At 43.8% G+C, this 12061-nt stretch overlaps 1 protein-coding gene across 7 annotated transcripts in view; it reads right to left on the bottom strand.

Moving 5' to 3' along the window:
• PDE9A (phosphodiesterase 9A) overlaps nucleotides 1-12061 on the bottom strand; it is a 117024-nt gene extending 104963 nt beyond the window's left edge. Inside the window, exon 1 of one of the 7 annotated variants that reach the window (XM_084843816.1) lies at nucleotides 11454-12061. In XM_084843816.1, the coding sequence (XP_084699942.1) occupies nucleotides 11454-11522 (69 nt within the window). In that variant the 5' untranslated portion in view covers nucleotides 11523-12061. Of the gene's footprint in view, nucleotides 1-11014; nucleotides 11114-11453 lie in introns of those variants that run through there. The other 6 variants (XM_084843817.1, XM_084843813.1, XM_084843815.1 and 3 more) reach the window with 6 other exon arrangements.

The following is a 12061-nucleotide window of genomic DNA, read 5'->3' as shown; positions in this document are numbered from 1 at the left end:
CAATATAATTGGAACAAATGGAAGTCAGATAGTTAGTCTGGTTAATTAAAAACAAAACTGGGAGACATAATAAACTTAGCAGATGTTTCTCTTTTTCCAAGCAATAGGAGGTGATAGCGAAGTAAAACCAAGACACATAATAAATATATTACTTTATTGACATATGTTAATGCTACCTTGCAGTTTAATAAAAGTTTGTTTTGTTGTTGTTGTTCAGTCGTGTCCGACTCTTCGTGACCCCATGGACCATAGCACGCCAGGCCTTCCTGTCCTGCGCTCTCTCCCGGAGCGTGCTCAAGTTCATATTCATTGCATCCGTGATGCTATCTAGCCATCTCATCCTCTGCCGTCCCCCTCTCCTTTTGCCTTCAGTCTTTCCCAGCATCAGGGTCTTTTCCAGGGAGTTTTCTCTTCGCATTAGGTGGCCAAAATATTGGAGCTTCAGCTTCATTATCTGTCCTTCCAATGAGCACTCAGGGTTGATTTCCTTTAGGATGGACTGATTTGACCTCCTTGCAGTGCAGGGCACTCGTAAGAGTCTTCTCCAGCACCACAGTTCGAAAGCATCAATTCTTCGGCGCTCAGCCTTCCTTATAGTCCAGCTCTCACAGCCATACATTACTACTGGGAAAACCATAGCTTTGATTAGACGGACCTTTGTCGGCAAGGTGATGTCTCTGCTTCTTACTATGCTGTCTAGGTTGGCCATAGCTTTCCTCCCAAGGAGCAAGCGTCTTTTAATTTCATGGCTACAGTCACCGTCTGCGGTGATCTTGGAGCCCAAGAAAGTAAAATCTGTCACTGCTTCCATTTCTTCCCCTTCTATATGCCAGGAAGTGATGGGGCCAGATGCCATGATCTTAGTTTTTTTAATGTTGAGTTTCAAACCAGCTTTTGCACTCTCCTCTTTCACCCTCAACAAGAGGCTCTTGAGATCCTCTTCGCTTTCTGCCATTAGGGTGGTATCGTCTGCATATCGGAGGTTGTTGATAATTCTCCCAGCAATCTTAATTCCGACCTCTGATTCATCCAACCCGGCATTTCTCATGATGTACTCTGCATATAAGTTAAATAAGCAGGGTGACAATATGCAGCCTTGTCGTACTCCTTTCCCAATTTGGAACCAATCGGTTGTTCCATGTCTGGTTCTTACTGTTGCTTCTTGACCCTCGTACAGGTTTCTCAGGAGACAGGTAAGGTGGTCTGGTACTCCCATCACTTTAAGAATTTGCCACAGTTTGTTGTGATCCACACAATCAAAGGCTTTAGCGTAGTCAATGAAGCAGAAATAGACGTTTTTCTGGAATTCTCTTGCTTTCTCCATGATGCAGCGAATGTTGGCGATTTGATCTCTAGTTCCTCTGCCTCTTCTAAACCCAGCTTGTACTTCCGGTAGTTCTCGGTTCGCATACTGCTGAAGCCTAGCTTGTAGGATTTTGAGCATCACCTTGCTGGCATGTGAAATGAGCGCAATGGTGCGGTAGTTTGAACACTCTTTGGCGTTGCCCTTCTTTGGAATTGGAATGTAAACTGACCTTTTCCAGTCTTGTGGCCACTGTTGAGTGTTCCAGATTTGTTGGCATATTGAATGCAGCACTTTAACAGCATCATCTTTTAGGATTTTAAATAGCTCGGCTGGAATACTGTCATCTCCGCTAGCTTTATTGTTACTAATGCTTCCTAAGGCCCACTTGACTTCACTCTCGAGGATGTCCGGCTCAAGTTCAGTGACCGCACTATCATGGCTATCAGGGACATTCAGATCTTTCCTGTATAGTTCTTCTGTGTATTCTTGCCACCTCTTCTTAATCTCATCTGCTTCTGTTAGGTCCCTGCCTTCTTTGTCCTTTATCATGCCCATCTTTGCACAAAACGTTCCCTTGAGATCTCCAATTTTCTTGAAGAGATCTCTAGTCTTTCCCATTCTGTTGTTTTCCTCGATTTCTTTGCATTGTTCACTTAAGAAGGCCTTCTTGTCTCTCCTTGCTATTCTCTGGAACTCTGCATTCAGTTGGGTATATCTTCCCCTTTCTCCCTTGCTTTTCGCTTCCCTTCTTTCGTGAGCTACTTGTAAAGCCTCATCAGACAGCCACTTTGCTTTCTTGCATTTCTTTTTCTTTGGGATGGATTTCGTTGCTGCCTCCTGAACAATGTTACGGACCTCCGTCCATAGTTCCTCAGGCACTCTGTCTATCAGGTCTAATCCCTGAAATCTATTCCTCACCTCCACTGTATATTCATCAGGGATATGATTTAGGTCATACCTGAACGGTTTAGTGGTTTTCCCTACGTTCTTCAATTTAAGCCGAAATTTTGCAAGAAGCAGCTCATGATCTGAGCCACAGTCAGCTCCAGGTCTTGTTTTTACTGACTGTATGGAGCTTCTCCATCTTTGGCTGCAAAGGACATAATCAATCTGATTTCGATATTGACCATCTGGTGACGTCCATGTGTAGAGTCGCCTCTTGTGCTGTTGGAAAAGAGTGTTTGCTATGATCAGCATGTTCTCTTGGCAAAACTCTATTAGCTTTTGTCCTGCTTCATTTTGTACACCAAGGCCATGCCTGCCTGTTATCCCGGTGATTTCTTGACTTCTTACTTTAGCATTCCAATCCCCTATGATGAAAAGGACGTCTTTTTTTGGTGTTAGTTCTAGAAGGTGTTGTAGGTCTTCATAGAACCGATCAACCTCAGCTTCTTCGGCCTCAGTGGTTGGGGCATAGACTTGAATTACGGTGATGTTGAATGGTTTGCCTTGGATTCGTACTGAGATCATTCTATCATTTTTAAGATTGTACCCCAGTACTGCTTTTCCCACCCTTTTGTTGACTATGAGTGCTACTCCATTTCTTCTAAGGGATTCTTGCCCACAATAGTAGATATGATGGTCACCTGAATTAAATTCGCCCATGCCTGTCCATTTGAGTTCGCTGATTCCCAAGATGTCGATGTTCAATCTTGCCATCTCATGTTTGACCACCTCCAGCTTACCTTGATTCATTGATCTGACATTCCAGGTTCCTAAACAATATTGTTCTTTACAGCATCGGATTTTCTTTTCACCACCAGACACATCCACAGCTGAGTGTCCTTTCGGGTTTGGCCCAGCCGCTTCACTCTTTCTGGCGCTACTTGGAAATACCCTCTGCTCTTCCCCAGTAGCATATTGGACACCTTCCGACCTGAGGGGCTCATCTTCCGGCGTCATATTTTTTAGCCTTGTGATACGTAGTCGTCTCTAACTCTGGAGTTTTGCAAATGGCCTAGGTAAACACCATGGGTCATAAAACACTCACTGCATTTTGATAAGCATCTCAGGATATGAGCTGCAGGATTATTACTTTTTAAGTTAATATAATAATAATGATAACAACAACATGCTCTTAAATATATTTTCTATTCCACAAGAAAGTAGCCACCTGGAAAACATTCCTCTTTGCTATGCTATTTTCAGCACATATCTTCCCCCCAAAGAAAAATACAGTGTTACAACTACTTTTCAAAGTGAGCATCTACGCTACAGAAGCTCTATTCAAAAATTCTGTATATGGCTTTAATTAACAGAGGAGGAAGCAAAGCATTCAAGCTCCACCACTGTTGCCATTCTTATTCCCTCCACATGTTGACGGCAACTGCCAGAACTGTCACTTGAGGCACAGGTGAACTCAGTGGCACAGAGCACTTTTTATCAGCTTAGGGTGGTATACCAACAATGCCCTTCTCTGGACAGAGATAGCCTAGCTACAGTTATCCATGCTCTGATAACTTCTCATCTGGATTACTGCAATGCGTTATATGTGGGGCTGCCTTTGAAAATGGTCCAGAAACTTCACCTGGTCCAAAATAGGGCAGCAAGATTGTTAACAGGGACTGGCCAAGTACTTTCCTAGTATTATGCCAGTACTTCTACAGCTGCACTGGCTGCCAGTCCATTTCTGGGCCCAATTCAAAGTGCTGGTATTAACATTCAAAGCCCTTAATGGCTTGGGGCCAGGTTATCTGAAGGATCGCCTCCTCCCATATGTGCCTGCCCAGACTTCAAGATCATCCTCAGCGGCCCTTCTCTGTGAGCCCCTGCCAAAGGAGGAGAGCTTTTTCTGCTGTGGAATGAGCTCCCTAGTGAGGTTCGCCTGGCACCTACATTGTATTCTTTCCGGCGCCAGGTGAAGACCTTTTTATTTTCCCAGGCATTTTAGCTTTCTAGACTTTTAGCTTTGCTGTTTTAAATCTGTATTTTAAATTACTGCACTGCTGCTAGGTTTTTTTCTAGTTGTATTGTTATACTGTGGTTTTAATGTTTTATATATTTTATATTGTTTTATTGTGTGCTCCTTGGTTTTAATTTTTGTGAACCGCCCAGAGAGCTTCAGCTATTGGGCAGTATAGAAATGAAATGAAATAATAATAAACAAACAAACAAACAAACAAACAAACAGTCTCCAGCAGGGAGCCCTTCATATCCTTGGAAGCTTCGTGCATGATTTATAACCCTGATTTTCCAGGATACCAAAATCTCGTGAGAAGCCTCATAGACAGAAAGGGGCTCCCTGCTGCAAACATTCATCCTCAGCAAATGGAGGGTAATGAGAACAGTGACACAGGGAAGGAGGAGCTAGCATGCTTGTTCCTGCTCTTCGCCCTCATAGGGTAATTAAGGCAACACATGGAATGCCTGAATAGGGTTAAACTAAAGGGCCAGACTAAATGTTCAGCTAATCATGCATAGTGTAGCTATGCCTGGTTGTTTTATGTACCTTCATGTAAGCACACATGCCCCTGATTCGGATCAGGACCACAGCCCTCTAGGATCAGGACCCCATCCCATGGGGTGGGATGGTTAACAAAGGAATAAAAGCATTCATTGACTCCAGTGGAGACTTTTTTTTTCAATTCCTGCATGGGGCTGGAATTTGGGGGTGGGTGGAGAGGGGTTTAGCCCTCCCAGAGTCCCATCATGCATGCTTTTCTCCCCACCATCCAACCCATACTCCCATGGGTGGGGCACAAGGAGACTATTCTTGGTCTTTGCCACACAGAATGTTAGGAGTTTTTCTGGTGTACTCTCAAAGACACATCACCTGAGAGAGAGAGAGAGAGAGAGAGAGAGAGAGAGAGAGAGAGAGAGAGAGAGAAACCCTTCAATATTTGGCCAACACACTCAGTTACATTCTCATCCTTTAATGTTGGCTTTCCAAAAACTCTCCAAGGTTTCCAAGCTTACCTATATGACTGTAATGTATAATTTAACAATTTTCATTTGAGAGTCAATTGGACTACACCATTGTAGTTGGCCAGTGAGAAATCCTCTAATTGGATCCATGCATTCATACTGTATTTATATATAGCATTACTCAGTTATAATTCTCACATATGCTCCTATGTATGCCCATGTCCATTGTAATGCATCTAAGTACTGTAGTTTGTAATTTCAAATGAGTCCTTTCAAATTTATGGGATAATGGTATAAAGAGGATTTTACCTCACTGTGGGGTCAAGTCAAAGGATAGCCTAGAATTCACTTAATGAGCTGTCTCCAGAAACCACATTCATTGGAAGATGAAGGTTCAAATTAATCTAATTATAATTTTATGTATGAAGAAAAATAATCTCTTGCATTACCCCTAGCTGAACTCTGACTAAATAAGATAGAATCTGTCTCCCCCTCCCCCAAGCACCAGACAAAATTTCATCACTGATAAATGAAAAGGATATATGGCAAGCCTCTGTATTAGAATTTGTAGTGCCTTTTTAGGCACCTGTCCTTCTCCCAAGTTCTTAAATAATATAAGTGCTCTTTAGAGAATAATTTTGGAACAAAAGCAGGTTCTTATGTGTATTTTCACCCCAGCAGATTTGGAGGCAGGGAGGGGGAGAGAGAGAGTCAATTTAGAAAGTGTTATGTGAGGGATCTCCAAACTATATGACATTTTGGACAGGGAAACATGGAATCCAGAATTTAGAACAAATCTGTGATGCGTTATTTTAATACTCCAAAGTTGTTCAGTTTAATAGAATTCAGCTACCCCTTTCTGCTAGTGATGAGGAATTGATAGTCCCAGAGATATTACCTTCAGTGCAAAAACCAAAGGTTAGAGCGGGTGCTTATAAGCTGCTTTTTGGAAGCCTTATACATCTTGGTCAAAAGTAACAATTAAGAAAGTTATATGCATTACACTATTATTCAATTTCTTAAATTGGAGGGAACTAAAAAGTTTTGGTCCAGCAGCAACATCTGAAGCCATGATGACATTTTCAGGCCCAGGGTACAGAAACCACATCAAGGTAGAATTGTCTTAGATTCCTCTTCTGACCACCTTTGGTGAGGGCAGAAATATCCCTTACTCTGAGCCTGGCAAATCTTATACATGCCCAGAACAGAGAATGATCTGAGGACAAAAGTGGAAGTCAAGGCACTTTCACATTCGCTGAAACTGGTTTGGAGAGGGTACTTTTGCCCTCACATAGACTTGGCAATGGGTTGCAGTGGCCAGACAATTTTTATGTATTAGATATTTAATTTCTATCCTGCCTTTCCACCACCCACGCCATCCCAAAAATGGCTCTCAAGGCAGCTAACAATAAAATCCAGTTTAACAAAGTATTGATTGAAACACAGGATAAAAACAAACTAAACATCCAATTAAAAACACAACAATAAGAGAAATAAGCAGCACCAACCAATTAACCCCTATTTCAGCAACAGACCAGCTTGCATGCCAAAGGCCTGCCTAAATAAAAATGTATTTGCCTGCTGGCAAAAGGACAACAGAGAGAGGGCCAATCTAGCTCCCTCGACAGGGAGCAGCTACCGAGAAGGCCCTCCCTTATGTTTATTATTTATGTATGTAAAACATTGGTATCCCACTCTATATCACTAAGATCTCAGGGCGGTGTACAGATAAAATAAATTTAAACAGTATAAAATAAAGAACTTAAACAGCTAAAAGCATATTAAACTATTAAACAAGCTAATACCAATTTTAAAAATCTAAAACAATAAAACAGTTAAAACAGCGGGCATCTTTAGAGAATTCAATTAGCCCTCAAAAGCTTTGGTGAAAAGCCATGTTTTAGCTTGGCGCTGCAACGAAACCAACATCTGTGCCAAACAGGCCTCCAAGGGGAGGGCATTCAACTATCAGGGTACCACGGCAGAGAAGGCTGTTGTGCTGCCACCAGATGTTCCTCTGATGACGCTGGTATTGAGAAAAGGGTCTCCCCTCAAGATCTTAAAGCCCAGGCAAGCTCATAGGGGAAAAGGTGACTAAAGGTGCAATCGTATGCATGTTTAGACAGAAAGAAGTCCTTCAACTCCCAGCATTCCATACTGGCTAGGGAATGCAGGGAGTTGTAGGACTTTTTCTGTCTAAATAGGCATAGGATTGCATCCTAAATCAAGTTCTCTATCCCTGATACATTGCATCAACACCATCACGGTGGCTCCTATAGTAATTTTTGTGGCATGTCTGAAGTGTATTGATGATCAGAGAGCAATTCGGACCAAGTCACATGACTGCTCCGCTTGTACTTGGCTACTTGAGTTTGGATCCAAACGTACTTGAGACAAACGGGTGATCTGACTTGCTCCCCATGAGCAGAAGTTGCCATTTTGTACTTCTTTAACCCGTTTTGAACAATTTCAAACAGGGGTCTGCAACTTGTGGCCCTCCAGTGTAGCTCAACTCTGCAAGTCCCCTCAGCCCTTGCCAGCACAGCCAATGGGAGCTGCAGTCAAACAACATCCACAGGGCCACCAGTTGCCCACCTCTGGTTTAAAGGAAGATGCGAAATGGCTGCTTCTGTCTGTGACCACCTGTCAGGACCGCCCTTGCTGCCTTCTGAAATCCTCAAGTAGCCAGAATCAACACGCAGACAATAGGGCTCTTTTCCAAGGCTTTATTTCCATTCAACCTAATGACACTTACAGATGCTAATTGCCTGAGCCTAATGAGGGAAATTTAAGAGAGCTGCCTACCAGGGGTTTCTAGCCTTAGGGAATCAGTTGGTCTCTGTTTTGGAGGGGAAAGGTGGGAAGCCTCTGAACTTAAGGGCTAGGAGGCGAACGTCCACCCCTTTCCCATGGGGCATCAGGGCACGGCTGTTGACGTCACGCCAAGCGGGCTAAGCACCTCCTCTCGGCGCCCTCCATCTCTCGCTTGTCCCTGCACCAGTGCCTAGCATCCCGAAGCTCCAGTTGTCCCTCCCCCTGCCTGCCAGGGTCGCTACCACTCTCAGGAATGTGATCAGGGAGGGGCTCTCCCTCCAGCGGTGCCTCTGAACAGCGTGCAGGTTCCTCTCCCACAGTTTCTATCTCTTCCTAAGAATCAGAACTGCTTTGGGGCTCTACGGGCTCCGATCCAACCCTGACACCTTCCTGGGCTTGTTCAATGAGCCAAGCGCCCATTCAGAGGAGGGGGGCATCCAATCTCCAGTCCCCAGCATAGACCTAGATGCCATCTTGGAAGATGTGACGTAACAGCATCCATGAACTTGCATCCCAGTCTCAGGAGGAGCGGACCAGGAAGGAAGTAGCACTACCTGACCTAGGTGAAGGGCCTGGTGGCCCATACAAGCAAGGCGGTTGGACTTCCCAGAGGATCTGCCTCACCAACTGCCTAGGGCCTCGTGTTCACCCACTACCTGTTATTCAAGGTGCCAGAACTGCGGTGAATCTGCTCTGGGTTTCAGTCAGGATCCTAAAAGAGATAGCTCCTTTAGAGTTCTGGCTGGTTCTGACTGAAACCCAGAGCAGATTTACCGCCCCACTGACATCGGAGCCACCAGCCTCCACTGACTCTGATAATTGCCCCCATCCAGCTGCTTCCCCCCATTTTTTTCTGCCTCTACTTTTTGCTTATCTGTGCAGCTCCAGCCTTCCTTCTGCTAACAGTTGAGGCAGCCCTTGTCCTATGAGTATGGTTGGACTGAGGCAGGAAGAAAACAAATGCTGAGTATTAAAGACATAGGGGTATGTAGTCAAAGGTCCTTAGGGCCTTTCCAGGCTGTTGGATTTTGTTTTTTTCTTCACCTGAAAAATTGCACAGTCTAGTGGGGAATCCAGATGACCCCCCCACAAGATAACACTGTCATGCTAGAGAAATTGCATTTCCCCTACAAATGATGTTGCTGGGAAAACACAGTTTCCCCACCTGCGGCCACAGCAATTGCACTAATTAGTGTTCATATTTATGTACTGAAATATTTGTATCCTGCGTTTGGGCCCTGAGGGGTCCTCAAAATGTCTCCCAAAGTATCATTTTCAAATAACAGAACAAGAATAAAAAACATCCATTACAAACAAACTGCACAATGAAAATCAGCAACCAGCATCATAAAATTGGGGAGTGGGGTGGAGAAGAAAACCAAACCAAACCAAAGCACAATGAAACAAAAAGGTATTTAACAATATGCCAACATGCCAATAAAAAGTGGGCTAATTGGACCTCTTTAGGAAGGGAGTTCCACAAACTGGGTGCCACAAGTGAAAAAGCTCTGTTTTGCACCAACTGGGCTTACAATGGTGATGGGATGAGGACCATCTGTTGATGACGACAGTGGATGGGAAGCATCATGTGGGGAGAAGGGAACCTTTTAAGTATCTTGGTACCAAACTGCATAGGGCTTTAAAGGGAAATAACCAGAACTAATTGCACTTGGAAGTGGGCTGGAAGCTAGAGACGTTCAGTGAAAAGCCAGCAATCTCCGTTCCGAGTCACATGGAATTCACTACCACAAGATTTAGTAATGGCATTAAAAAGGGAATAGACAAATTGATGAATAAGGCTATAAATGGCTACTAGTCCTTATGGCTATGTATCACTCCAGTATTGGAGGCAGTACACCAGTTGATGGGAAACATGGGTGGGAGAATCCTGCTTATGAGTTCCCCACAGTGAGCTGCTTGGCCACTGTGTGAATAGAACACTGAGTGAGAGAGGCCTTTGAGCTGATCCACCATGGCCCTTCTCATGCAGAATGGACCTTGGTCAACATTCCAGTTGCCAGATTTTTGCTCCAGCTGAAGTTTCCAAATACTTTTAAAAATGTACATCATCACAGTTCTGCTAGGGCCATGTGTATGGAATGTGTGCCATCCATAACAGATCAGATGTCAAATGTTTGAAAAACACTAATGGATGCTACGTCATTGACAGGGATCTCAAAAAAACCACACTCCACTATTTTAAACAGCAAGGCGTTTGTTTTTCCTTTGTCATTTTTGCTGCGATCCCCTCCCACTGACAGGAAGCTTTGCACCTCTCCTCTTCTCCTCACTCCAACCCCCAAAGCAAGGGTATCTCTGGAGAGCAAGGCTAGCCCCAACCATTACACAGCAAAGGGGTGCGGGGATATAACCCCACTGGTCCTAGAAAAGGGCTCATGTGACTTCAGTACTCACAAATTAAAAAAACACCTTACAGCGTTATCCTAGGCACATCTCCTCACAAGTAAGTCCCACTGAGTTCAGTGGGGCTTTCTCCCAGATACGTGTGTATGCAGGATTGCTGCCTTAGCCTGACGTAGTTGCAGACTGTATTAAGGCAGGACGGGAGAGAAGTTTATCCTAAATTAGGATATGGCTAATTTAATATCCAGAGGAAAGAGGTGAACGAACAACCTGCAGCTGCTACTTTCGATACAAGACAAAAGAGCACGGGTGACAAAATGACTTGGGATACAAACCTCAAAAATGAAACTGGGTTTTTCCAGTCATGGTTAGACCACCTATTTTCCATAGCTTATTATAAAAGGCAGATTATGAGTTGGGATTACAAACTAGTCTCTGTCATTTTTCTCCTTTAGGTTGCAGACCTAGTTCCCGCCTTTCTTAACTTCTACACTTTGCTGAGGCCACCCAAAGGAAAATCATATTGGAAGTTATGATAGAAGTTTATGCTGTAAACATTGAAAATAGTTGTATTCACCAAGGGCAGGCATTATTGGAAAGTAATTCAGTATAATTTTAGAATACTTTTCTACAGCAAAACTACTTAAATCTTCCTATCATTCTTACCCTGAATCTGTAAAAAGAAATACATTTGCATTCACACTGTGACTGCTTACACAAAAGCTGGCATGGAACCCCCGAAGTCCTCTGTAACTTTGCATTCCCATCTATAGCAGCGCACAGTAATTGCACAAGATAATACGTGAGAATTCACACATTCCAAATCCCTGCTGCCTTGAGACCATTAATCTCCTCTCTTGCCGTTTTCAGTAGACAAGTACAAGAAACAAAACAAAAAACCCAAACACTGTTCAAGAATTAAACTATTCACATTTCAAAACTGCTTCACAAAAGGCAGAAATATTTGTAGCTGAATGCAGATGCAATTACAGGTCTTGATAGAGAAAAGGGGGTGGGGGAAAGAAGCTGGACAGTAAATCCAGTTGAATGCAGATATGATCGGGTAAAGACGGTAGCTGCAAATATACAAGTAGTGAAAGAGTACCTTCTGAATTCTTCCATCAATATCCAAATAAACACACTTGGGTCGGTATGTTGATGAGCTGGATCCCATCTTTCTGGAGCCTTGCTACGGCCAGACTTTTATTGTAGTTTTGTTAGATTATTAAACTCTACAGCAGGAAGAAGGTCCAGCCAACCTAAGCAGAGCTACCAACTGCCTGATGCATTAGTGTCTTTGCTGCTCTCCATTCTACAGGCTCAAGCTAAGCCGTCCTTCCTCTGACAGGCATGCATCTCCCTGCGCTTCTCTGCCACCTCCTTTCCGTTTTTTTCTTCCTCTCATTCCTGTGACTCCAGCAGCGGTGGACGGGAAAGAGCCAAGCCCCAAATCCTGTCTCCAAGTGCCCTCTTGATTCCCATAGCAACTCTGGTTGGCTTCAGAGCAAGGAGCCTCTGGGCAATCGATGTGCAATGCTGAACTGCAAAGTAGGGTTTGATTAGCTGCTTTGGACACAGAAGGCAAAATACCACTTAGCACTAGGGAAATTATCCTCAGTTAGCGTCGATAATGTTTATTGTAAAAATTCAGCATCCATCCTTTTAGCAACCTGTCTACACATTTTTAAATGTAGGGCAAGCTCCCAGCTGTCT

Source organism: Heloderma suspectum, chromosome 3 (assembly GCF_057233095.1).
Source record: "Heloderma suspectum isolate Gila_16-S chromosome 3, 16-S_ref, whole genome shotgun sequence".
Classification (NCBI taxonomy): domain Eukaryota; kingdom Metazoa; phylum Chordata; class Lepidosauria; order Squamata; family Helodermatidae; genus Heloderma; species Heloderma suspectum.
The sequence above is the reverse complement of the archived record's forward strand: the minus strand, read 5'-3'. Positions and strand labels throughout refer to the sequence as shown.